A 24,501-nucleotide genomic window follows, 5' to 3' on the forward strand; every position below is an offset into this window, starting at 1 on the left:
AGAATCTGGAAATAGATTTTGGGGTAGAGGGAGGAGTGTGTGTAGCGCCCCAAGCCCAGAGTGCTGTAGAAAAAGCCGCCCAGGGTAATCAGACGACAAAGCGCAAGGCGGCCACAGCAAGGTGATCAAGTTTGGAGAATTCGAGGATTTTAAATAAGAAGGACTTGATTTTTTTTAAAGTGGCAGATGAGCCGGCGGTGGTGGCGCACGCCTTTAATCCCAGCACTTGGGAGGCAGAGGCAGGCAGATCTCTGTGAGTTCGAGGCCAGCCTGGGCTACCAAGTGAGTTCCAGGAAAGGCGCAAAGCTACATCAGAGAAACCCTGTCTCGAAAAACCAAAAAAAAAAAAAAAAAAAAAATTAAAGTGACAAATGTTTCACTGTTGGTCACGTTGTAGTGGGAACCAGGAGTCAGGAAATGCTGGCAGCCAAGGCTGGGTGCCTCGGCCATGTACAATGGGCAGTACGTGTACATACAGAGGCACATGGTGAGCCGCTGTGTCATCCAGCTTTTCTTTTTTCTTTTTTTTTTTTTCGAAACAGGGTTTCTCTATATAGCTTTGGAGCCTGTTCTGGAACTCGCTTTGTAGTCCAGGCTGGCCTCGAACTCACAGAGATCTACCTGCCTCTACCTCCCGAGTGCTGAGATTAAAGGTGTGCCCCACCACTGCCCAGCTTCATCCAGCTTTTCTTGACCTCAGTTTCCTGCCTGAATGGTATCTAGGTACCCACTGTATTGTGTTCTTCTGATGACCAAATATTAGTATTTATTCCCATGAAGAATGAATGTGTGATGCTTTTGTGCAAAAATAATAAGTACATGGTACTATTTCCTGTCGTTGCTGGTTGGAGAAGGGGGAAATCAAGGACGGCACTGGAGACGGAGACTAAATAGCATAGCTTGTCATCTGTGTGCATGGTAACACCCTAGACTGCTTCTACGGTGTGCAAGCTCTCCAGTGAGCTGCGATGCTCTGGATGCCGCCTCTGTCTTTGTTTCCACCCTAGCACTTTCCATGGCTTATAGATTCAGTCTCTCTCTAGAATCGAAGTTTCCAGAAGTAGGGTTTGCCTTTGTTCATTACTGTACCTCTACCTGCAGTCTGTACACAGGGCACCTGATAATCTAACAGTCTTTATATTTTTGGTACCATCATCAGTATCAGCATCATTTTACAAATGAACAAAGCCAAAATGACTACATTTGGAAAAAAGGGACATGGTTTTCTCTGTGGTTGTTGTGTTCGGTCCCCGTTAGATCCAAGTGTGTTGGTGTCTAACATGATATGTAAGCAAGAATAAAGAGGAGGAGGAAACTGGCTGCTGTTGGAAGATGATAAAAACTGAGGAAAAGGTTAGCATTGTGGATGTGCAGCTCAGTGGCAGAGTACTTGTCCAGCATGCTCGAGGCTCTGAAGCCCATCCCCACCACTTCATGCTCCCCCCCCACCACAAAAACACAGGAAGGAAAAGTGGGCCCTAAAGAGGAAAAACTAGACCTAAGAACAGAAAGGACAATGACCAGTGCAAGAGACAGGGGGCTCAGGTGCTGGGCATACAAAAAGAGTCCCTCGGATGTCACTACAAAGCAAGACAGCCGGACATGGCAACTCGCGCCTCTAAACCCAGCACCATCGAGACTGAAGTAGAAAGGCTGTGAGCTGAGTGACAGTCTGGGCTACAGACTGAGACTGTTTCACAAATGATCTGCTCCCCAAAGTTCATGAACATAGAGACCCACTCCACCGACCCACATAGGCCATTTAGAATGAAAGACGTCTCGTGGTTATACTGCTTTGAACCATGCCTCCATTTCTAAATAATTGCATGAGCTTGAAGGATACCACCGAGTTCACTAAATCTCCTTGTCACCAACATCCTACCTCCCGGGACTGTTAGAAGAATCAATCCAGTGGGCACATGGGAAAGAAATCAAAACTTTTCGAGTTTCAAGTGTGTCATTACCCTGGGCAGTTAGGACCTGTTTGGACCCTGGTCATGGTGTTCTTATTTAAATGGACTTTGCATTGTGAGTGAGTTTTGGCCCCAGGACCTTCTTGGGAGTCTTGTTCTCCAGTTTAGACCACAGAGTGCAGGTCATTTGACACATTCCATATGTGTTGTGTCCACTGCAGTGTTGTCCTTCAAATGGGTCCCCTCCTCAGGAGGACTACTGTATTTTGTCTTGTTATATCTTAATATGCATGCAAGACTGGCTCAAGGTCAGAACAGATGACATCACCTCTCATCCTTGTGATTGCCACGCCTCCTTTGTTGCAGTCCTGGGTGTGGATGCTGTGGGATGTTCTGTATGCTGTGAATGTGTTTGTCAGATTGGTTGATAAATAACGCTGATTGGCCAGTAGCTAGGCAGGAAGTCTAGGTGGGATAAACAGACAAGGAGAATTCTGGGAAGTAGAAGGCTGAGTCAGGAGACGCCAGCCCACTGTCCAGGGAGCAGCATGTAATGGCACACAGGTAAAGCCACGGAACACGTGACAACATATAGATTAACAGAGATCGGCTGAGTTTAAGTGTAAGAGCTAGTCAGTGGTAGGCTTGAGCTAATGGCCAAGCAGTTTGAATTAATATAAGCCTCTGTGTGTTTACTTGGGTCTGAGTGGCTGTGGGACTGTGAGGACAAGGGGGCCGGGTGGGTACAGGAAAACTTTCAGCTACATGTGTTCATGTGTAGAAGGGAACAGTCTTCTGTCCTCCTAGCTGACATGGGACATAGACCGAGGGACCTGGGAAAATGCACACGACCATTTTCCCACTCTTCATTCTCATGTCGTTGTTCTCTGTGAGAGAGGACACCATGTTGTTAGTGGGTATCCAAAGTGCATACACTGGAAGACAGAACCAAGCCTCCTCCACGCCTCGTTCATCCTTGTCTGCTTTTCTCTCTGCTCTGTCCTTAGGCAAGTGTGAAATCGGCTGGGCCTACTACTGCACCGGGGCCGGGGCGGCAGCTGCCATGCTGCTGTGCACGTGGCTGGCCTGCTTCTCGGGGAAGAAGCAGAAGCACTACCCCTACTGAGACTAGGCCACCGGGAGAAGCAGAGGCGAGGATGGACCACGGGGACCAAAGGAGCCAAAGCATCAGCTACGTTCACAAGGTGGAATAGTGGTTCGAACCCAGTACAATGCTAATGTAATGAAATCCGATTGAATCTGGAACATTCTGTAGGAAGGGAGGGTGGTGGGGGAGTTGTCAAAAGCATGGAAAATATGGGATGATGGAGGACAATGGACCAAAGGCTAACAACACTGCAGGACATTGGATGCTTCTATTCCACAGAGTATCGTTAATGTATATCACACACACACACACAACAAACTATATATGCAAATGAGGATCTCATTCTGTTCTCCTTCAAAAAGATGAGGACTAGGGGAGTCAAAAGGGCTAGTAGAAACAGTCTTATCTTAGGAAGCAGGAGATGTACCCTGCAGACATTCCCTGTAGATGAGGACTGAGCCTGAAAGCACATACGCACGTGCACACATGTCATACACATGCGCACACATCATATGCACACACACATATCATACTGCACAGGCGGTCAGCTGTGTACTATTGCTCCTGGTTTTTTTAAATATACATCAGTACAGTATCATCACATTATAAAACCATACATTAAGCCTAGTCCATGGACCAGTAAACCACTCTATCAGTATTTTTGATATCCTGCATAAATGCTTTATGCCCACAGTGTGTCTTCACTGTTTATGCAGATCTTTAGGGGGAAGCCTTTGTATTTCAGTGTTATTCAAAGACACACAGTAGTGATCTGAGTAGTTTCTGCTGTAATATCCTTGTGAAGAAATTGGACAGCTTTTGTCCACCATAGGTGAGAATTCAGTTGCAGATATGAGAGTGAAGGGAAGTCTTTCTCCAATTATTGGATCTTGTTTTCTTTTATTCATTATTCTACTGTGCTATACCACAATTATTTCAATATTCATTTTGTAAAGGGAAAAAAGTACTATTTTGTTTGTATTTGAAAAGCTCTGTGAATAAATTCTCTTTGATCAATAGCTCACTGAGTCATCGCGCATTAATTCACTTATCAGATTTCCTAAATTTCTTAAATAAAGCCTGTCTACCATGGCGGGCAGCCCCGTTAATCTGATTGTTTTTGTCTAAGGTCTTATGGGCACAGAGTACATGAAAGGTAAATGTCTACTTTTAGCTTAGATTCTTGGAAACCTTTAGCTCATTTTCAGTTCAATCATAACACATTCTTAGGAGCGTCCCCAGACTGTTATGTATGTTATGGGAAGAGAGACAGTGTTCCAACATGACCGAGGACCACAAGATGGACCATCGCAAGTGGTGTGTCACGTGCTGCCTTTCCACTATCCACGGGGTGCTATGTGTCTTCTGGACTCCTGTGCCAGCACAGGTCACTCTACCCTCACCTGACGACGTCGGCCACTTGAGCAGCATCTGTCCCCTACAGTGGCCCCCAGCAGTAAGCCTTGACTCAAGAGAAAGGTTTAGCTCTATCAATGTCTCCCTAACAGAAGCAGCTCTTCAGGGACAAAAGTTGCATGCCAGAAAATGGATGCATTCTAGATTAAGCGTTAGTTATTGTGGCCTAGCCTTAACAAGCTGCCCTCACCATGGGGATGCTGATCTTCCATTTAGCTGACCCCCATGCTGGCTGAACTCAAACAGCATGCTTCCCTCCTCCAGGCGGCTGCCGAGATTTACAGCTTGCCTGCCCCAGGGTTTTTCTCTTACACTTTAATAAAATGTTCCTCTCTGAATAAACTTTAGCTTGGCTTGATTTTCAGGGGGAAAAATCCATTCAGTTTTAAAATTACATACACATCACATTTAGAAATTGAACGCTCTTACTCTGTGTGCATGGAACTATTTTCTGTAGCCCACACACATTTATCAACTTAACCTAAATAGCATTATGCATGTCAAAGTCCGCATCGGCTCCCTGGCCCTTCCCCCCCCCCCAGCTACTCACCCTCCTTATAAACCATGTGACCTTTCCGCACCCCACTTCGCTAGCCCTGGCCATGCCCAGTTTGTTTCTTGTTCTCTCTGCTCCAGACTCTTCAAGATGCCTCTGGATATCTTCTGTCTTACCCACAATAAAAACCTTCCCCTTAATGGAGCTTCCATCTTGGCAGTTTCTTTATTGTGCTCCTGCGAGACAGCCCAGTGACCACACAAGCCTGGCGATTTGATCCAAGAAGCCACGAGAGAGAATCAGCTCCTAAAAGTTGTCCTCGGGCTTCTACATGCATGCTGTGGCACACACATGCCTGCACTCACATGCATAATAATAGCAATATAATATTAGTAAACAAAATAAACCTAACAAAAAAGAAGAATTTCACACATTGTGCTGGGACTTACTATCTCAGTGGTCCAGTACTTGCCTGGCATGCACACTCTGCACTCCAAAATCTAACACTCACTGCCCTGGAAGTTCAGTCCCCAGTGTCTTGTTCACTCTCTCACACACAAAAGTATTAGATATACATACTTATTTTCAAACAAAACAAATCAAAGTATCTTTTCTCATCTTTATAAACCAACATAAAGAAAGTGAGAGGGTGAGGCAAAGATTGGGAAAAGCTACATGTCTGACAGATTCCTTACATACAGAATACATTTACAACTATTGCAGGTAAATGATTTTAAAAATCCAGTATTTTAAATGAGTAAAAACTTGAATAAATTATTTCTTTTTTTTTTTTTTTTTTTTTTTTTTTTTTTTGGTTTTTCGAGACAGGGTTTCTCTGTGTAGCTTTGCGCCTTTCCTGGAGCTCACTTGGTAGCCCAGGCTGGCCTCGAACTCACAGAGATCCGCCTGGCTCTGCCTCCCGAGTGCTGGGATTAAAGGCGTGTGCCACCACCGCCCGGCTGAATAAATTATTTCTAAACAGTTGAAAGATATTCAACAAAATTGGGTGACAAGAAAACGGACTCAGAACCACAATGAGACCATATAACACATACTGGGTGAGTGGGAAGTGAAACTATTACAACTCTAAGTGTTGTAGGTCCCCCAAAAGAACAGAAACAAACAACACAGGTTCTTACTATATAGTTCTAGTCAGCAACCAAGATTATAGACCTGGGAGTTGGGGGTGGAGTTTTCTACTATGGTTTTGCTAATCTGACATGGTACCAAACTGCTTTCTAAATAATTATGTTTATGTCCATAGACAAAAGCTGCTATCGGCCTTGATTACTGAAGTTTCTCTTTGCAGGAAACTGGAATGAGTGCAGAGACTTGCAGTTGCTCAAGGTTCTGAGAATAAGTGATAAGTGAGTGCTCAGCCCTAAACAGGACATCCATACCACCCCTCTAAGTCACAGGGACATTGCAGAAGAGCGGGCAGAGAGAACATGTGAGCCACATGACAGGAGACAGGCTGCACAGCACTGTCTTTAGGGCATCCCCTAAAGATATAGCCATCAGAATCATGAAGTCATAGCAGTTATGATTATCTTCAGTGGGCTTGCACAAGACAGGACAGCGGTTAGTTATGATGGGGGAGGGGCTCCTGAGTTACCCCTCCCTGGTAGAACTATTAAGAATTGATGGGTGTTAGGGCATGAGAGTCACTGTCTTCGGTTATACGCCCATTGGTGAGCCCACCAGGTCCCAATAGATAGCTCTGCATCCATGGTGGTAGAGACTTCCTTGGCTAAACTCAGTGGCCAAAGCAAAGGGCCATGAATGTGGAAAAGGGACTTGTGGCGAGAGGAAGGGCGACAGGGGTGGCGGGGAGATGAGAGAGGGCAGAGGAAGGAGAGAAGTGGAATGCACTATATACACGCATGGAACTGTCGAAGGACAAATCTTATTAATGAAACCATAGTTCTTATGATTCTAAAATAATGCAGTATAGTTATTTAAAATGTATGACTTGGTTATAGTGTGATCGTTATTCTTACCCTTCAACATCTATGGAAGATAAACACAAGTTCAAAGCCAGCTTGCAGTTTTATGCAGATTCTTGGTGGAGATGTTTTCAGTGCCCCCTTTGGCCACCTCAGTCACAGTGCAACGCCCTGAACTAGCATACATGAACAGACGAAGTGCATTGTGACACTGAGCTAAGCACTCTGTCTTCTTCCCTTTGAGTAGCAAGCAGCATTGCTCTTATCTCATGCACAGTGGTCCTGTGACCCCATTCCACCACTCAGGGATTCCCCTGAAGCATCCCTCAGAGATTCTGCATCTCAGTTTGTACCTCAGATGTCCCCAATAAAGATAGCTTACCTGAAAAGGAACATGGCTGTTAGACCTTAAAAATTTTTTTAAATCTACATAAACACTGAAGTATCATCCTCCTCATCATTGACTTGTGTGCTCCAGGACTGAGAACTTATATCTCACAGTGTTTTAGGTCCCTTCTACATCACTGGCTACCTAGGCAATCTCATAGAGTTCATGGCTTTGATGCCATCATTTCCAAAGCCTCCCAAAGCACAAATGTAGCATCTAGACTTCACAAACTCACACACAGCTTCTAAACCTAATCTATAATCGTCTACCTAAACCAGGTGTCTCCAGTTTCTTGTCTGACTGTTGTACTTGTGTGGAAGAAGTTGCTAGCACCAGAAACCTGTCATCCTTGGCACCGTCCTGGTTCTCAAGTACTTACATTATTTTAATCCAGTTATTTATAACTGATCTAAACCTGGACCAATCTCAAGTTCAGGTTCTTGTTGGACCTGTTACTTATTACTAGGGTGTTTAGAAAAGGTAAAAATCAGCCGGGCGGTGGTGGCGCACGCCTTTAATCCCAACACTAGGGAGGCAGAGCCAGGCGGATCTCAGAGGAGTTCGAGGCAGCCTGGCTACCAAGTAGCTAGAAAGGCAAAGCTACCCAGAGAAACCCTGTCTCGAAAAACCAAAAAAAAAAAAAAAAAAAAAGAAAAGGTAAAAATCATAAGCACCCCTTTCACAAATGTGCCACTAGGTGGGATGTTACAACTGGTGGGAAGTCTTCAACTTGGTTCTGCCATGTACAGTCCTTGTTTGCAAGTACAAAAGGTGTCTCATGATCAGTACCATTTGTGAGTGTGTGAGTCTTCAGAAGGCACTAGAGTTAAAGCAGTGCTGTGAAGCAGGAGTACTCAGTTCATCTGGGCTCAGCTCCTCCGTGAAGTTTCAAAGCAGACGGTTCTAGGCGTGAATATATCACTCCCAGAAGTAAGAGGCCTCTGGCTCCTTACTCCTCTCAGAGCTCTATTCACGTAATCCCAGAAGTGTTTGCAATGTACCAGAGCCAACTCATTAATTTGAAATTCACTTATGGTACCAATGAAACCCTCTAGCTGACATTTTTTATGCCAATCAACAAACTAGTGAAGATTTGTCGATGACATCTGAAGCCATTTGTTGGAGCAGTTTCATCTGATGAGTGTATTATGACCATGAAGTTACCGTCTCTAATGTAAAGATGACGAAGATTGACACATATTAGCATATCTATAGCTACATGTATTTACATGTCACATTTTCTATTCTTTTAAGGTCTATCCTTTCTCTACATGTTCCAGACTCCCCTTCCTGCCCATTCACTTCTTCTCTAACCAGGCATAGATGATGTGTGGCTGTCACCAGTGTTATCATCAGGGACCCAGATGGCTCTCCCGAGTGGTCTGTCTGTGTCTTAGTTCTCTGCCGTTCTATTTATGTTCCTTTAGTTGCCAGAACATTTGGTTCTCTGTACACGTGCATGCCTATCCTTCCTGGTCTTACTGGACTCCATGCATGATTAAGGTCACAGCTTCAACACCTTAAAGAAATATTACATCTGAGCCTTTGAACTAGGACCCAGTGTTTAAGGAAACATGCCTGGCTTCTTCTCACCTCACACCATGTGGCTTCCTAATAGAGCCTTCCTTGAACAAAGTCATCAATGTTAAACTGCCAAATGTTTATTTCCATACTCGGGCCTTATCATTACAAGGACAAGGCTTATGTCCTGTCTCCATTACTTTGTCTGCCCAAGACCCAATGTTCAGTATCTGCTACATGCCTGAGTGAATTATGGCTGTTTAATGTCTGAGGAGCCTCAGCCACATGTATGCATTTTGTTTCCTATTGCAAAAAGAACTCGGTTTCTAGTTGTATCTGCTGGGATAGATATTTAAATGTTATTCTTAGCAAGTGACATGACAGCTTGATTACCCAAACTGAATACACAGGGAAGATATATGTTTTATGTCCCCTTTGAAACTTAAATCCTAAACCCTCCTTATCTGATGGCTCCTAAGAGCCTTTGGAAAGTAAAAACAACATTCAGGACAAGAATGAAGACAGAAAATTGCTGCAAACCATGACTAGAAAGGATTTCCTTGGCCCTCTCTTCAGGGTCTTTTAAGGAAAGTGTAGCAGGGTCAAGGTGGCATGAGAAGACCGTTAAAACAGCAACAAGAGGAAATTGCCCACAATCCGAAGTTGGAAACAATGCTTTGAGTTGATTCAGTGTGGGAAAACACTACGAAGTACTAAGTGTGCTTGCCCAGTTTGCTCCAGCAAACCACACTAGAAATAGATTTGCTTAAATTGCAAGGATTGGGTTTCTTTTATGATTTTATTCCACAGTGTCTTGGAGGCCATGGGAGTGGTAATTTACATACTGATGGACTGTCATTTGCAAGGCAAAGAATAGAAAGCAGATAATTAAGGCTGGAGAAGTCACTAAGGGTTGAGAGCACTGGCTGCTCTTGCAGAGGACCCATGCTCTGTTCCCAGAACCCACATGGAGGCCAGAACCACTGCAACTCCAGTTCCAGGTGACTCAGTGCTGCTTCTGGCCTCTTAGGGCACTGCATACACACAGCATACATTCAGGAACACACACACACACACACACACACACCACACACACACACACACACACACACACACACACACACACAATAAATATATCTTTAAAGATAAACAAGTAGTTATTTCTTTTTTCTTTAAGGAAAAGATACAGTCCCCTTTCTGTTCAATTCATTAACACACATACTATTTATTTATGTAGGTGTGTGTGCCTTTGTGTGTGTATTCCTGTATGTGTGTATGCTTGTCTGAGCACATGTGAACACAGAATGGCACATGTGTAGAGATCAGTGAACAACTTTTGGGAGGAGTCTTCTCTTGCCTTCCAGGGTAATAATTCAAAGAATATGCTCCTCTAGTACATTTAATATCAAAACTTCTCCAGGAAATCTCAGATTTACAAGATAGCATTCCTTATAAATCTATTTTCAAATAAAAAGAATGAAACATTACTCAGTTGGCAGTTCTGGAAAGTTAATACTATTTTGTGGGTGTTTCCCACAATGTTTGTAAGGAGAAATAACATAGAAATGTAAAAGATGAGTTTTCTTTTTGATGGGGCTGTAGGCTGAGAAAAGCATTGGTTAGGAGCAGACCCCTCCCCCCCCCAAAAAAAAGAAACCCAGATATCCACCTTATCGGGTATCCTTTGGAGGCTTTCGGGAGGCAGTTCAGACTGCTTGACTCTTGGGTTTTCCCCAGGATCCCATATTCTTAGAATTAAGGATCCTCTGAGGAGCAGAACTATTGAGAGCCAATGAAGCAAAGCTGCTCAGAATTCTTGAGAATTAAATGAGTCCTGGTTTTATACAATGAGATTGTAAAGAAAAGGAAATAGAAATTTTCTAAAATTTTATCTGAAAACCAATGAATTAAATGCATTTTCAGAGAGGGTAGCAAGTCAGTGATGAGTATAAGATAATAGAAGTCAGTACTTAAATGCTACTTCCCCGCCCCTTGCAATACCGCTGTGGCAAGAAGGATGGCAGAGAAATGATCATTCTGAACAGCTGATTCTTACAAAGATGGTGATAAAATCTAGACTAGATGTGAGCTAAGCTTCAGAAACGAGTGTGGAGGTCATAATGGATGAATATACACAGATGATGACCAGTACTATGGAGCTGAGAGCAGAGGCTGGTGATTCCCTGGAATTTCTGACACAAATCTCCAGTCTCTTCATCTGGATTTTCTTGGAGCAAGGTAAAACCAGAAGGATCTGAGAATGGAAGGGTGATTTCACTAGACAGTGTGAGCCACACAGGCAAAACCATAATACAAAACTGAGCTCTCGGTCTTGCTTCCTACACAGCCAGCAGGGGCTGCGAATATGTCCGGTCTGTCTGTTCCTCTGTGGTCTGGGATGTGGCACCAGGTTGGGGCGGGCTCTGCATGCCGTTTCCGTAGACCATTCCTCTCTGACCCTACCTGCTCTCTTGGTGAACTGTGCAAGACAGCTTCGGCCTTTTCTGTTTCTCTCATTTGGGTTGTTCGGGTCCTTTTAGGATGAAATCATTCTTTTGTTCTTGTTCTGTTTGGAACTCTATTGAAGCTTGGAGTTTAAGGTCACAGAATATTAACTGCATCTGTCAGTGTTAAACAGGCTTAGGGTGGAGGCTCACTCCTGCCTGGACAAGGGCTGCCCCCTGGTAACTCACCCTCGTTAGGAGATGGTAGTTCTTACCCCAGGGACACCCTCAACCCAATGCTTGCCACATACTGAATGCTCACTGAATGATACTATTCTTATTCAATACTTTGACATTGTAAAGTTCTAATGCTCTGTTATGCCTTGAGGTTGCTAAAAGAACCCCTTTCTTGGCAAGGAGGGGGATGGTTAGTATGGGAGAACTGAATCCACAGCTTCAGGAATGGCCATGTACTGTTGCTCTGAGCTACATCCCCAACCTTAAGAACCCCATTGCCATAGGTTAAGAGTGTGACTTGGTTGTCCACGCTGTTGTCCATTCTGCTCCTAATGTGCCTGGCTTCCTTGGAGAAGAGTCTAAGGCCTAGGAAGTGTTCAGGACTTGTCCTGTCACGGGTACTGAAAGTCTAGACACCTTATACTCTCATTTAAAGAAAGACTGTACAATATTCTTCTCTTTGTGCATCACCTCCTTTCATTGTCCTATGATAATGCAACATCTTTCCTTTCAATTACATCTCCCATGTGTATATACAATAGTTCAGACCTAAGTGTATCCAATCAAGAGCTGGAGGAAGAATTCTGTACACAGGAACAGCTGTGGCACAGATGGACAGGAAATTGGAAGGGAAGCCCTACACACTGTTCAAGAACCATCCACACAAGAAGCTCCACTGTGGTTATATGATAGAATGTTCTAGAATGTAGACAAACCACATTCAGCACACCTAGGAGCCCTCATTGCTTCTGAACTCAAGGAATAGATGGCGGATGCCAGGCCTGGTCCTTCTGTGCCTCAGGATGTTCCAGGCAGATTTTCCAGTCAGTCATTCCCATGGAATCCTGGCCACCAGGAGGAGATTCAAGAATTTCCAGCAGCTTCCCCAAATAGTGCCCAAATAGATATAGAGGCAGACATTATGGGATCTTGGGTTTTGTCTGTTTTTCCCTGCCTCTAGGAATTTTTTTGAGCTATTTAGTTAGCTTTTTAAAATAAATGACTAAAGTGTGTGGGAAGAAAGAACTCAGAAAAAAAAAAAAAAACATGTTTTGACCCCACAAAGTAATTAGATGGTTGTAATTTAATGATTTTTGGGTATAACACATTGTGTGTTAAATTGGCCACTGCCAAGAGTTCTCACCAAACAGAAAATCTCACTTAATAATGCTTATTAAATAAAGGACAACATAGCATTTGAAACATGCTAGACTCAACTTCCCCTTCTTCTACCCTCCTCTCCTCTTCCTATCAGTTCCACCCCTCCTTTTTCCCTTCTTTCTCCTGTTCTCCAACATTCTCTTCTAAAGTAACAAGATCCAACCAGTCACACTATGTGAGCAGACACACTGCACTACAGATGAGATCAACCAGTCACACTATGTGAGCAGACACACTGCATACAGATGAGATCAACCAGTCACACTATGTGAGCAGACACACTGCACTACAGATGAGATCAACCAGTCACACTATGTGAGCAGACACACTGCATACAGATGAGATCAACCAGTCACACTATGTGAGCAGACACACTGCACTACAGATGAGATCAACCAGTCACACTATGTGAGCAGACACTGCATACAGATGAGATCAACCAGTCACACTATGTGAGCAGACACTGCATACAGATGAGACCAACCAGTCACACTATGTGAGCAGACACACTGCACTGCACCAGTCACTATGTGAGCAGACACACTGCACTACAGATGAGATCAACCAGTCACACTATGTGAGCAGACACACTGCTCTACAGATGAGACCAACCAGTCACACATGTGAGCAGACACACTGCATACAGATGAGATCAACCAGTCACACTATGTGAGTAAACACACTGCACTACAGATGAGACCAACCAGTCACACTATGTGAGCAGACACACTGCATACAGATGAGATCAACCAGTCACACTATGTGAGCAGACACTGCATACAGATGAGATCCAACCAGTCACACTATGTGAGCAGACACACTGCATTACAGATGAGAGATCTTATTAATAAGCATGACTAGATATTCACTGGATGGATGTTGAGAAGAGAGGAGACATCTGAAAGCAAGTGTAGAGAATGCAAAGACAAAGAACGCCGATTGTGTGCTGAGGCAGGGGAGCCACCCATGGCAGGAGTGGGGAGGACGGAGTGAGCTTGTGACTGTATGCTGGGGCAGGGGAGCCACCCAAGGCAGGAGTGGGGAGGATGGAGTGAGCTGGCGACTGTGTGCTGGGGCAGGGGAGCCTCCCATGGCAGGAGTGGGGAGGACGGAGTGAGCTGGTGAGCAGTGCCAGACTCCTGAGTAACGAGGCTGTGCTTTCCTCTCCTGCACTGGCCTTATCCTGCCCCTCCTTCTGTCTCTTCTCCTCTCTTTCTGGTAGCTCCACCCTTTTTGTGTTGGTGTGTTTAACAGTGACCCCCATGTTCCTCCTCTTCCTCCTCATCCTTCTTCTACAGCCTTGCTATTCTTCAGATTGTATTATTTCTATTGACTTCTCTCTAACTTCGATGGCTCATTCTCTCACTTCATATATATTATTGATCTCCTAAATATTTTAATTTTAATTTGCTATCTATCTATCTATCTATCTATCTATCTATCTATGCATAGATAATGTCAGCATGTGGTACTAGAAATCAAATTCAGTACCTCATATATACTAGGCAAAACTTTACCAATGAATCATGTCCCATCCCCCACATTTGACTTTTCTTTTCAAAAATGATGGTTTATGTGTATGAGTGTTTTCCTGTGTGTGTATGTGTGTGTGTGTGTGTGTGTGTGTGTGTGTGTGTGTGTGTGTGTGTAAGAGAGTTGAGGTAGGAGTGTTCCCTTTGCTCCACATCCTCTCCAACATTGACTGTCATTAGTGTTTTTGATTATAGCCAATCTGACAGGTGTAAGGTGGTATCTCAGAGTCGTTTTGATTTGCATTTCTCTGATGATTAAGGATGTTGAACATTTCTTTAAATGTCTTTCAGCCATTTGAGATTCTTCTTTTGAGAATTCTGTTTATCTCTTTAGCCCATTTTTAATTGGATTGTTCACTGTTTTGATGTCTAGTTTCTTGAGTTCTTTATATACTTTAGAGATCAGTCCTCTGTCAGATGTGAGATTGGTGAAGGTCTTTTCCCATTCTGTAGGCTGTCTTTTTGTCTTATTGACCATGTCTTTTGCCCTACAAATACTTTTGCTGCCTTTCCTGTATAGGAGTTACATGTTTGTTTCTTTGCATATCTGCTCATTTTATTAAATACTAGGCATTTAGCTACTATATTATCACAGTGTTGATCTTTCCAAGTCCGTGGCGTAGTCTGCCTCTGATGCCTTGCTCAGATTTTTTCTTGTTTTCACCTGTTGCTCTGTTTCCTAGGGATCCCTCTGGGTCTTCATGAAGCTGCTCTTTGTCCAGTCACCCTTCAGTCTATCCACACAATCCCATTGTGTGTGTGGTTTGAAGAGCAGTTTCACATTTATAGGAACTTACTGTTGCATTCTACGCTCATTTAGGGCTGGATCTTGGCTCTTTCCAGCCTCTCTTGATGGGGCACACTGTTGCCTACCCATACACACCCATGAACACTGGGAAGACAATGGTTTTCTTTTGAAGCGTTACCACAGAAGTTCCTCTGGGTCAGAGAAGCTTCTTTTCAAGTAGCATTTGGTCAGAAGCTGTGTTAATCCTTTTGCCCAATAAGGTTTGGCTACCTCTGCTGATAGATGGAATCTCCACTACCCACCTTAATTGCCCTGAGTTGGTGCAGCCAAGAGCACTCACACAGCCTTACAGACCCCCAGGGGTAACTTGTTTTTAAAATCACTCAAGGTTATTCTTAGCTGACTCTGGTACTGTCTTTTTTTGTCTGTTGGATGCTCTGCAAACATGGAGCTACCAATCCCCTCTCAATTATTTGTCCCCAATATCAGCACTACTTTTTGACAAAACTCTAGACAGGAACTACTATATTATCACAGTGTTGATCTTTCCAAGTCTGTGGCGTAGTCTGCCTCTGATGCCTTGCTCCGATTTTTTTCCTTCAGTCTATCCACACAAACCCATTGTATGTGTGGTTTGAAGAGCTATAGAGTTCTTCTTTCTTATTGTTATTGTGTGTGTTGCCCTGGGAAGAGCCTCAGAGCTTCTGTACCAAAGTGGGGGAATGGGATGGCACCCCACCACTGACCATGTATGACTCCTACTCTATTAATAGCCAGCAAGATCATATCATCTTGCTGTGTTGGCCTCCCTCGCTGACACAGAAACTATGCCTATGAGCAGGCCATAGTGGAGATCATCAGCCCTCAGCTTACAGCTCACGGGCCTCAGCTCTCACCCTGTGAATGTGAGGTGGGAAGACGGAGAAAGGCATCCTAGCTCCCACTGTCATACAGAGTTTTTACAATCTTATGAGACTGTGACTGATAAGTGGTGAGCTAGTGGCCTGTTCTCTGAGAGGTGAAACTGAAGCCATCGTCTGGAGGCTGAGGAGAGCAGGAGACACCATGTTTTTGCCTGTGTCCCCTGGAGTCATTCTTGGTTCAGCTGGAATGGGAGTAAGAGTGATGTGATGAGGACAGTCACGACTCAAACGCTAAGTATTCATGTCAAGATTTAGTAATTAAAGATTTCCCACTTGTTATTTGCTCTTGAAGGAATATCCAGGACTTTAAAATGGTCATTTTTGTTTTGTTTTTATATTTATACTAATTATTTTTTTCTGGACATCATCCACTTAGCCTTAGGTTGCCCATGGCCAAGTCTTAGTCAGTGAAGAACTGCAAATTTTGAAATTTGAAGCTAAGTTAATTAGCATCCAGCAAACAGATTGTCAATTTCCCTCTGTGCAAAAGGAATACCATTACTATTAGTAAGGGAAACAATTCTGGATGATTTTAAAAGAATAAACAAATGTCAGTTAAATACAGTATTTTCCAAGTTCCTACAACTAGTTTGATGGGAATACCATTAGTCACCAGTCAGCCTCAGCTAACTGCTCTGTATCACTTCTTACTCATTATTTTTAGTAAACTAGAAGCCTGAAGCTGAGGGGATGCAAGCAGTTGGTTACTGTTCACTAATTCACAGGACAAAGCCAGGCCAAGGAATTCCTGGGTTGATTCCTCACAGAAGACCCCTCACGGTTGTCAGAGGATCATCTGGGCTTGAGCCTATGATAAAATAGCTTAAGGTTTCTTATCACATCTATTCTGGAAGGCCTTTCCCATTTCCATTTACACTGTACTGTGTAGAGATGGTGTTAAAATATGTCCAACTCATGGTTCTTACTAATTTCTCTGTAAAGAGAAGCATTTTATAGGCTTCTGGAAGATAGTCAAATTCTGAAAAAAATAACCTATCATTTCTTGGGTTTCTTCTAAAGTCCTGACACTATGTCTCCAGTGATTGCACCTTTATACACTACTGAGCCACTGTAGTACTTGGACAAGTTTTGTGGAATCAGCGACTGGACATGTCATAATAATCTAGTTTGATAACTTTATCTTTGAATACATTTGTAACTTCGGCCAATGTGCAGACATCATGATTACCATCCCCAGCAGATCACGATGAGCCACCATTTACTGACGCCAACTGCTGCCCTCAAGTAAAGTACTTGCTGGATGGGACAGTGAGCTTTCCTCCTGGAACACCCAGCTCAAGCTTTGTCACTGGCCATGCCAACATGGTTTTTCTAATCTATTGCAAGATGAACAATGCAGGCCTCAAATTCAAATGTTGCGCACGCGCGCGCAAGTGTGTGTGTGTGTGTGTGTGTGTGTGTGTGTCTGTAGCATATGCACACATACTCGTCCATGTGTATATAGACCAGAGGTTTATGGAAGATGTCTTCCACTGTTTGCTCCTCTATCACTGTCTGCCTCTTTTTTTTTTTTTAGCCACAAGCTAAACCATGAGCTTTCCAATTCAGCTAGGCTGCCTGAAAGTGAACTCTAAGTGACTCTCCTTATTTTGGCCTCTCCAACACTAGGATTACCAAACACGCTTGGCATTATAATGGCTTTTAGGGAACTGAATTCAGGTCCTTATGCTAGTAGGCCAGAATGTCACTGACTGAGCCACCTCCCCAGGCCCCATCCATTTTATTTTGCTGAATTAAAATCTCTGTGCTGAATATGCCCAGGGGTGATCAAAGCCCTTCAACTCAGAACACACACACACAAGTGTCAGGATGAGGCTATGGTCTAATTCTGCAGTTCAGTTCCGACACTGACTACCAGGAGTTAATGAAGATGTCACACAGGCTAAGGGCATGGAGCCCAGCAAGATCACACTCACGGGGCTGGAGAGATGGCTCAGGGGTTAAGATCATTGGCTGCTCTTCCAGGAGACATGGAGTCGGTTCCCAGTACCCACATGGCAGCTCATAACTCTGTCGAGAACACCTGTCCCAGGGGATCCAACACCCTCTTCTGGTTTTCTCAGGCACTGCACACACATGTGGTACACAGATATACATGCAGGCAAAACTCCCATATACATAAAAATTTAAGGAAGAGGAAAACTTAAAAAAATAAAAGATTTCACTTACTTCTGATGATAGCTGTGACCCATGACCACCTGCACTTCTGACTGACTGGCCTAATATTGAGGAGTTCTTAAGATATAAGTCCCCAAACACTGATAAACAGCTAGATCAACATATATAAATGAGCAAAACAGTATGTATCACAGTTTATATTTTGTTACAACATTTTGATACAAATCAGAGCCATCTAAAATAAGAGGCACAGAAGGCAAGATCTGGGGCAGCAGCCAGTCACGAATACATAGTTCCTACTCCCTCATGAAGTTGGTCCACACCACTCTTTTCCAGTATCAGTGTGCTTACCAAGTTCGATTGGTCTTTGATATGAGTTCTTTTGGGATTTCATTACTGCACACGATTGATTGAATCACTGGTCAAGTGAATTCAGTCTCCACCCATCTCGTCCCTTGCAGAAGGGATTATATCTGAAAATATCTGAAAATGTTACTGATTCAATGCTCTACCATTCTGTGCTCCCAGAGCTGACCTTTCTAACATGGCTAGCCCCCTTTCTGAACTCTCTAGAGGCCTCTATGAGTCACTTCATTAGCAAAAGAAAAGTTCAACATGAACAGCAAAAATACTCTAACCTTTCAGAATATTCCAAATATTTAGAAACTGTCCCAGCAGCCTAAGACAAAAGCTAGACAGCATGCTATTTCATCTGATTGTGAAGTTTACGTCCTCAGCATGTACATCAGTCATTGCCTTTCTTGGTTATATGCTGCTCAGAACATGTCCTGTCCAGGGTTCCATTTGATAAAGGGCACGCAACAATCCCTTACTAATTCTCTGCATTCCCTCCAGACCTCCACATTGTTGCAGGGCTGGAGAGACGGCTGCACAGCTAGAAGTGTTTACCAGTGTGCAGAGGACAGGGTCTGTGGCTGACGGAGCACATCTGTCTGCAGTTCCCATTCCAGGACATCAGATACCTTCCTTCTGGCCTCTGCCGGTACCAGGCCTGCCCAAGGTACACTTATTTATGAAAAACACTCACACATAAAATAAAATAAGTATTTTTAAAAGATTCTCATTAAAAGACATAGGAAAAAGATTCTTGGCATTGGTCTAGGTGAAGATATTTTTGGATCTGACTCCAAAAGCAGACAAGGGACAAGTAGAAAAAACAAACAAAAAACAGATAACGCCCAAGTCAAAAAAAAAAAAACAAAAAACAAACCTTATGTAGAGCAAAGAAAACAAGAGGATAAAAAATAACCACAAAAATGGAAGAAAATATCAATGAGCCATATATCTGACAAGGGGTTAGTATGCCAAATACAAAAGGAACTCAAAAACTTAACACAAGGAAGCAAATTGCCAGACTTAAAGATGGCGAATGATCTGAAAAAGTATTTCTCAAAAGACAAAATATAGGCCGGGCATTGGTGGCGCACGCCTTTAATCCCAGCACTCAGGAGGCAGAGCCAGCGGATCTCTGTGAGTTGAGGCCAGCCTGGCTACCAAGTGAGCTCAGAAAGCGCAAAGCTACACAGAGAAACCTGTCTCGAAAAAAAAAAAAAAAAAAAAAAAAAAAGACAAAATATAAATAGACAAAGATCCTCAATACCACTAACCACCACAGAGAAGAAAAATCACCAGGAGATCCCCCCTCCACATGCTAAGATAGTTATTATAAAAGAGACAAGACATCAGAAGGTTGGCAAGGATGTAGAGAAAGTGCTGGTATACAGTTGGTGGGGCTATTAGCACATCCAGCAAGGAAACGGTGGTGATGACAAGCCTGTTCCCATAGCGTCACCAAGAAGGGGTAAGTGGCATGGGGCAGACAGAACTGGCATCTTGATTGTTAGAAGGCACCGCCAACCGCCAGCCCGTTTTGCTTAGAGCTACAAGACACTTGCTGTTTCCATTTCTTTTTCTGAAAAATAAAAAGTTTTCCCTTAACGACAGCCTTTGATTTTATGCTTTCCGCCAGAAATGCCGGTCTACCTGGCCTGAGATGGGAGAGTGACATTTGCCCAGAAATCTTCCTGGGGAGAGTGCTCTGAGTGAAATGCTCAGTAGCCCAGAACCTGCCTTCCATCCTTTGTTCTCATGGAGGTGACAGACATGGTTTTATCTACCTTCCTTCCTTCCTTCCTACCTTCCTCCCTCCCTCCCTCCCTCCCTCCCTCCTTTTTTTCTTAAACATAGAACAATAAACCACTTTATTGCATGAGCTATGAATGATGGTTTATTTCCAGGCTTTGACCCCCCTCAGAACCCCAGCGCCCTGCCTTTGAGCACATAGCCCCTGCTCTGCCACCCTGGCCTGGTCTTGAGGTGATCCAGGCAAGAAGCTTGACCTGCTGGAGCTACTCCCCTGGAAGACTGCTAATTTTAGCATTCTGTTTGTTTGTTTGTTTGTTTTTTTCATTGTATTTCTTTTGAGTTTTTTGTTGTTGTTGTTTGAGATCTCTTCCTCTTCGGGAGTCAGCTTGGCCCCCTTCTAGCGGCCAGGGCCAGTGCACAGTAGTGGGACCGGTACTACTGTTGGTACGATGTGCTCTCAATAAGCACGATGCAGTTCTTTACCAGGGGCTTGGTGCAGACCAGCTCGTTACTGAATGCATTGTAGACGACAGCATCAATGATCTGTTTCGTGAGCCTCAGGAAAGGTTCCCCACATCCGGTCTCAGGGCTCCACACTTCTTATTGCCCTCTTGAACTCAGACGGTGTGTATACAACAAGGGCCAATCTTAGTGTTGGCTGCAGCTGTCCCAGCTCATACTTCTGCTTCTTGTGGTAGGGCTTTCTCTTACCACCAGTCTTGTGGTCCTTGCCCCAGTTGTTCCGAGAGATGCCCATCACTCGGCGCTGGCTGGAAAGCTGGTTTTATGTTTCACTCTGTCTCTTGTCGCTAAACTAGCAACTCCAAGAGAACAAAATGCCTAATTCACTTTTACTGCCATGCCCTAAGCACAGCACTGTGGATAACAAATATTTGAATCAACAAAATTTTTTGGTTACATTTCTTTTTCTTCAGCTTCTGTGCCTGGCAGCTTTGACTTATCTGATTGTTACAATTCAGAAACTCAGCGGCATAACCCTCTTGAGCTGTAAACAACATGTACAAGAAACAACCCCAGCTGTTCGACCATGTAGGGGGCCATCACAAGGCCCACTCACAGATTTGAAATTATATATAGGTCATAAAGAGAAAAGAAAAAGAGAACTCCTCCTTAGAACTTAAGTCATTCCTAGCCAGCAGTTTGTGGATGTCTGAGATACAGACCTTCTTTCCACTCTGTTTCTGGTGTGGCTGTTTGTGAGGTAGCTGTGCAATTAATGGAGTGATTTGTCTTTGAACCACTGAAAGTCCTGACCTGTCTTCTTCCTCCTACTTCTAAGCCATTTAGTTCCTTTGATGCTTCTTGCTTATTTCTTGTCCTCTCTTCAGGTGTCTAGAGATTTTTTTCTCCATCCCAGAGGACCAAAATTTGTACCTGTAAGGGTGTGTGTGGGGTGATTTTTTTGGTGGTACAATGCACGGATTTTAGACTGAAATTCCAGGTCTCTCCTTACAAGCTGTGTTAACATAAGACAATAAACTTCTCTCAGCCTTGATTTCCTCATCTGTAAAATTTGTAGTAATTCTATTTCTTATGTATAATAAAATCAATAATAAAAAATCAATATAATAAAATCAATAATAATGTAAATAAAATCAAATAAGCAAAAAGTTTTAACACAAAGTTTGGCACCCATTAAAGGCCAATAGCTTTTATAATAATGATTTTCTTTTTCTGTACCCACTAAAGCAAGAAGCCTTTTTGGAAGTCTATGGTGCTATTTCCTGGCCAGTGTCCTATGATGCCTGACGAGACAGATGTAAACAGATGGACAGTTCTCCATTGAACACAGAGTTAGAGCTAAGAGTTCAAGTCATACTCATTTCCACCTTCCTCCTCCTTCAATGCTGACTGTTACTGTAACATCACATGCGTAAGGGTAGTACACCTCAGCTGGCACTCCCAAGCACTCTGCAAACCTGCCTCTTCTGGTCCTGCAAACAGCCACTGATCGGCAATTTCTTAAGGCTAATGGTGGGCTTCCCTTTTGCTGACCTGACAGTGTCATGAGCCTTTAGAATTCCCAGCAGGGACTTCTATGCTCCCAGGTAGCTGGGAATGTGGTATAGAAGCATGGTATACTTGGGTGCCTTAGAATTCCCCTGTGGGAAGGAGTGGCAGGAGGAAGACTAATCAAGGGTATCCAAAAATCAAGGATCAGATCAAAGCCTCATATCTATGGGATTAATCATGCTTGGTTTCTCTAAACATGTGGAGTCCCTTCTGTCTGTATGGTCACAGCGATACCAGTGTTCCTGTGCATAGGTGCTGGACCCTCCCACCAAGGCCTTGGAAAACACCAGGAAACCCCATAGCTTCTACTGGACACAACTGGTACTTTCCCTGGAGTATCCAGTCCTCAAATGTCTACTAGACTTTCCTCACAGCTCCTCTCCTTTGCTAGCAAATTTTAAGGGAAAGATATGTTAAGTGGATACTCAAGTAATGCTGAGATCACCTCAAGCATTGGAGACCAGAGGAGAATCTCAGGTATAACAAAAGTGGAAGAGATCTGCTGTAGCCCAGTATCCTCAGATTAAACTCTGAAGATAAGTATCCTCCTCCTTCCTGCAGGACAGAGTCTGTGGTCTATCTGCTCCTTAAAAATCTACAGCTCTATTCACAGCAGCTGTCCCCCATTTATTGCTGAAAGCTTGGCGTTCATGTGCTCAACATGTGACTACCAAGATTGGGGTGAAGGGGTAGCTTGTTGAGGAATTTTTTAAAGAATAATTTGGCAAGAAAAATAGTCATGGGAATAATTCAGTAAGCAAATACACAGTAAAGATGAAGCACAGGCAGAGGGTCATAAAACTTCCCAGGAAAGGAAATCAATGTCTTTGAGTATGATTTGTCACTTGGAATTTGGTGTCTAAACCACAGTGCCATCCCCAGAGTGCTAGCATTTAGTGCTAGATGCAGGATATTAGCTTTCTTTCCTATAGAGCAGAAGTATGTTTTTCTGGTGAGCCCAGCAATCCAGGTCCGTGCAGATGGCCTCACTAATTAGACAGCTCAGTTGGACTGGTACAGTTCTCTTATATATAACAATATATATGAAAAAGAACTGCAGGGTTGTTCTTCCCTGAAATAAGCAAACAAACAAACAAAAAAACCATAGCTGACTAACATAACAAATCAGATGGAGAGAAACTTGAATTCCACTTAAACCAGACACAAGATACAATTGTCCACTCTCTTCATACCTACTCAATATAGTACTTGAGGTCTTAGCAAGAGCAATAAGACAACTGAAGGAGATTAAGGGAACACAAATTGGAAAAGAAGAAGTCAAAGCGTCTTTATTTGCAGAAGATATGATAGTAGACATAGGTGACCCTAAAAATTCCATTAGAGCATTCCTATAGCTAATAAAAACTTTCAGCAAAGTCGCTGGATACACGATAAACTCACAAAAATCAGTAGTTCTCCTATATATAAATGACAAATGGACTGATAAACAAATCAAGGAAGCAACAACCTTCACAATAGCCTCAAATAATATAAAATATCTTGGGGTAACTCTAAGCAAGTGAAAGACATTTATGATAAAAACTTCAAGTTTTTGAAGAAAGAAATTGAAGAAGATATCAGAAGATGGAAAGATCTCCCATGCTCATGGATCAGTAGTAAAAATGTCCATCCTACCAAAAGCTTCTACAGATTCAATGCAATCCCCATTAAAATTCCAATACAATTCTTTATTGACAGGACAATTCTCAACTTCATATGGAAAAACAAAAGACCTGGAGAGCTAAAACAATCCTGAACAATAAAAGAACTGCTGGAGGTCTCATTATTCCTGATTTCAAGTTGGACTACAAAACTATAGTAACAAAACCAGCATAGTATTATCATAAAAACGGACATGTTAATCAATGCAAAGCCAGATATAAATCAACACACCTTTGGACACCTGATTTTTGATAAAATAGCCAGACATACACACTGGAAAAAAGACAGCATCTCCAACAAATGGTTCTTGTCAAGCTGAATGTCTGTATTGTAGAAGAATCCAAACAGATTCGTACTTATCACCCTGCACAAAACTCAAGTCGAAGCAGATCAACAATCTCAACATAAAACCAGACACCTGAACCTGATAGAAGTGAAAGTGGGAAATAGCCTCGAACTTGTTGGCACAGAAGACAACTTTATGAAGAAAACATTGATAATGTAGACACTAAGATCAACAATTAATAAATGGGACCTCATGAAACTGAAAAGCTTCTGTAAGGCAAAGGACACTGTCAATCCAACAAAGCATTAGCTTATAGAATGGGAAAATATTTTTTTTTACCCATTCCACATCAGATGGAGGAGTAGTATCCAAAATATATAAAGATCTCAAGAAACTAGATATTAAAAAAGACAAATAATCCAATTTAAAAATGGGGAACAG

At 43.1% G+C, this 24,501-nt stretch overlaps 1 protein-coding gene and 1 pseudogene across 1 annotated transcript in view; one reads left to right on the forward strand and one right to left on the reverse strand.

The window, feature by feature from the left end:
• Window positions 1–4,040, forward strand: part of Lhfpl6 (LHFPL tetraspan subfamily member 6) — a 200,601-nt gene extending 196,561 nt beyond the window's left edge. The window contains exon 3 of the mRNA XM_028873351.2: window positions 2,921–4,040. Within this exon, the coding sequence (XP_028729184.1) occupies window positions 2,921–3,039 (119 nt within the window). The 3' untranslated portion in view covers window positions 3,040–4,040. The remainder of the gene's footprint in view (window positions 1–2,920) is intronic.
• Window positions 4,041–20,243: 16,203 nt separating this feature from the next.
• LOC114695889 lies at window positions 20,244–21,457 on the reverse strand (annotated as a pseudogene).
• Window positions 21,458–24,501: the final 3,044 nt, after the last annotated feature.

This window comes from Peromyscus leucopus, chromosome 6 (assembly GCF_004664715.2).
Source record: "Peromyscus leucopus breed LL Stock chromosome 6, UCI_PerLeu_2.1, whole genome shotgun sequence".
NCBI classification, from domain to species: Eukaryota; Metazoa; Chordata; class Mammalia; order Rodentia; family Cricetidae; genus Peromyscus; species Peromyscus leucopus.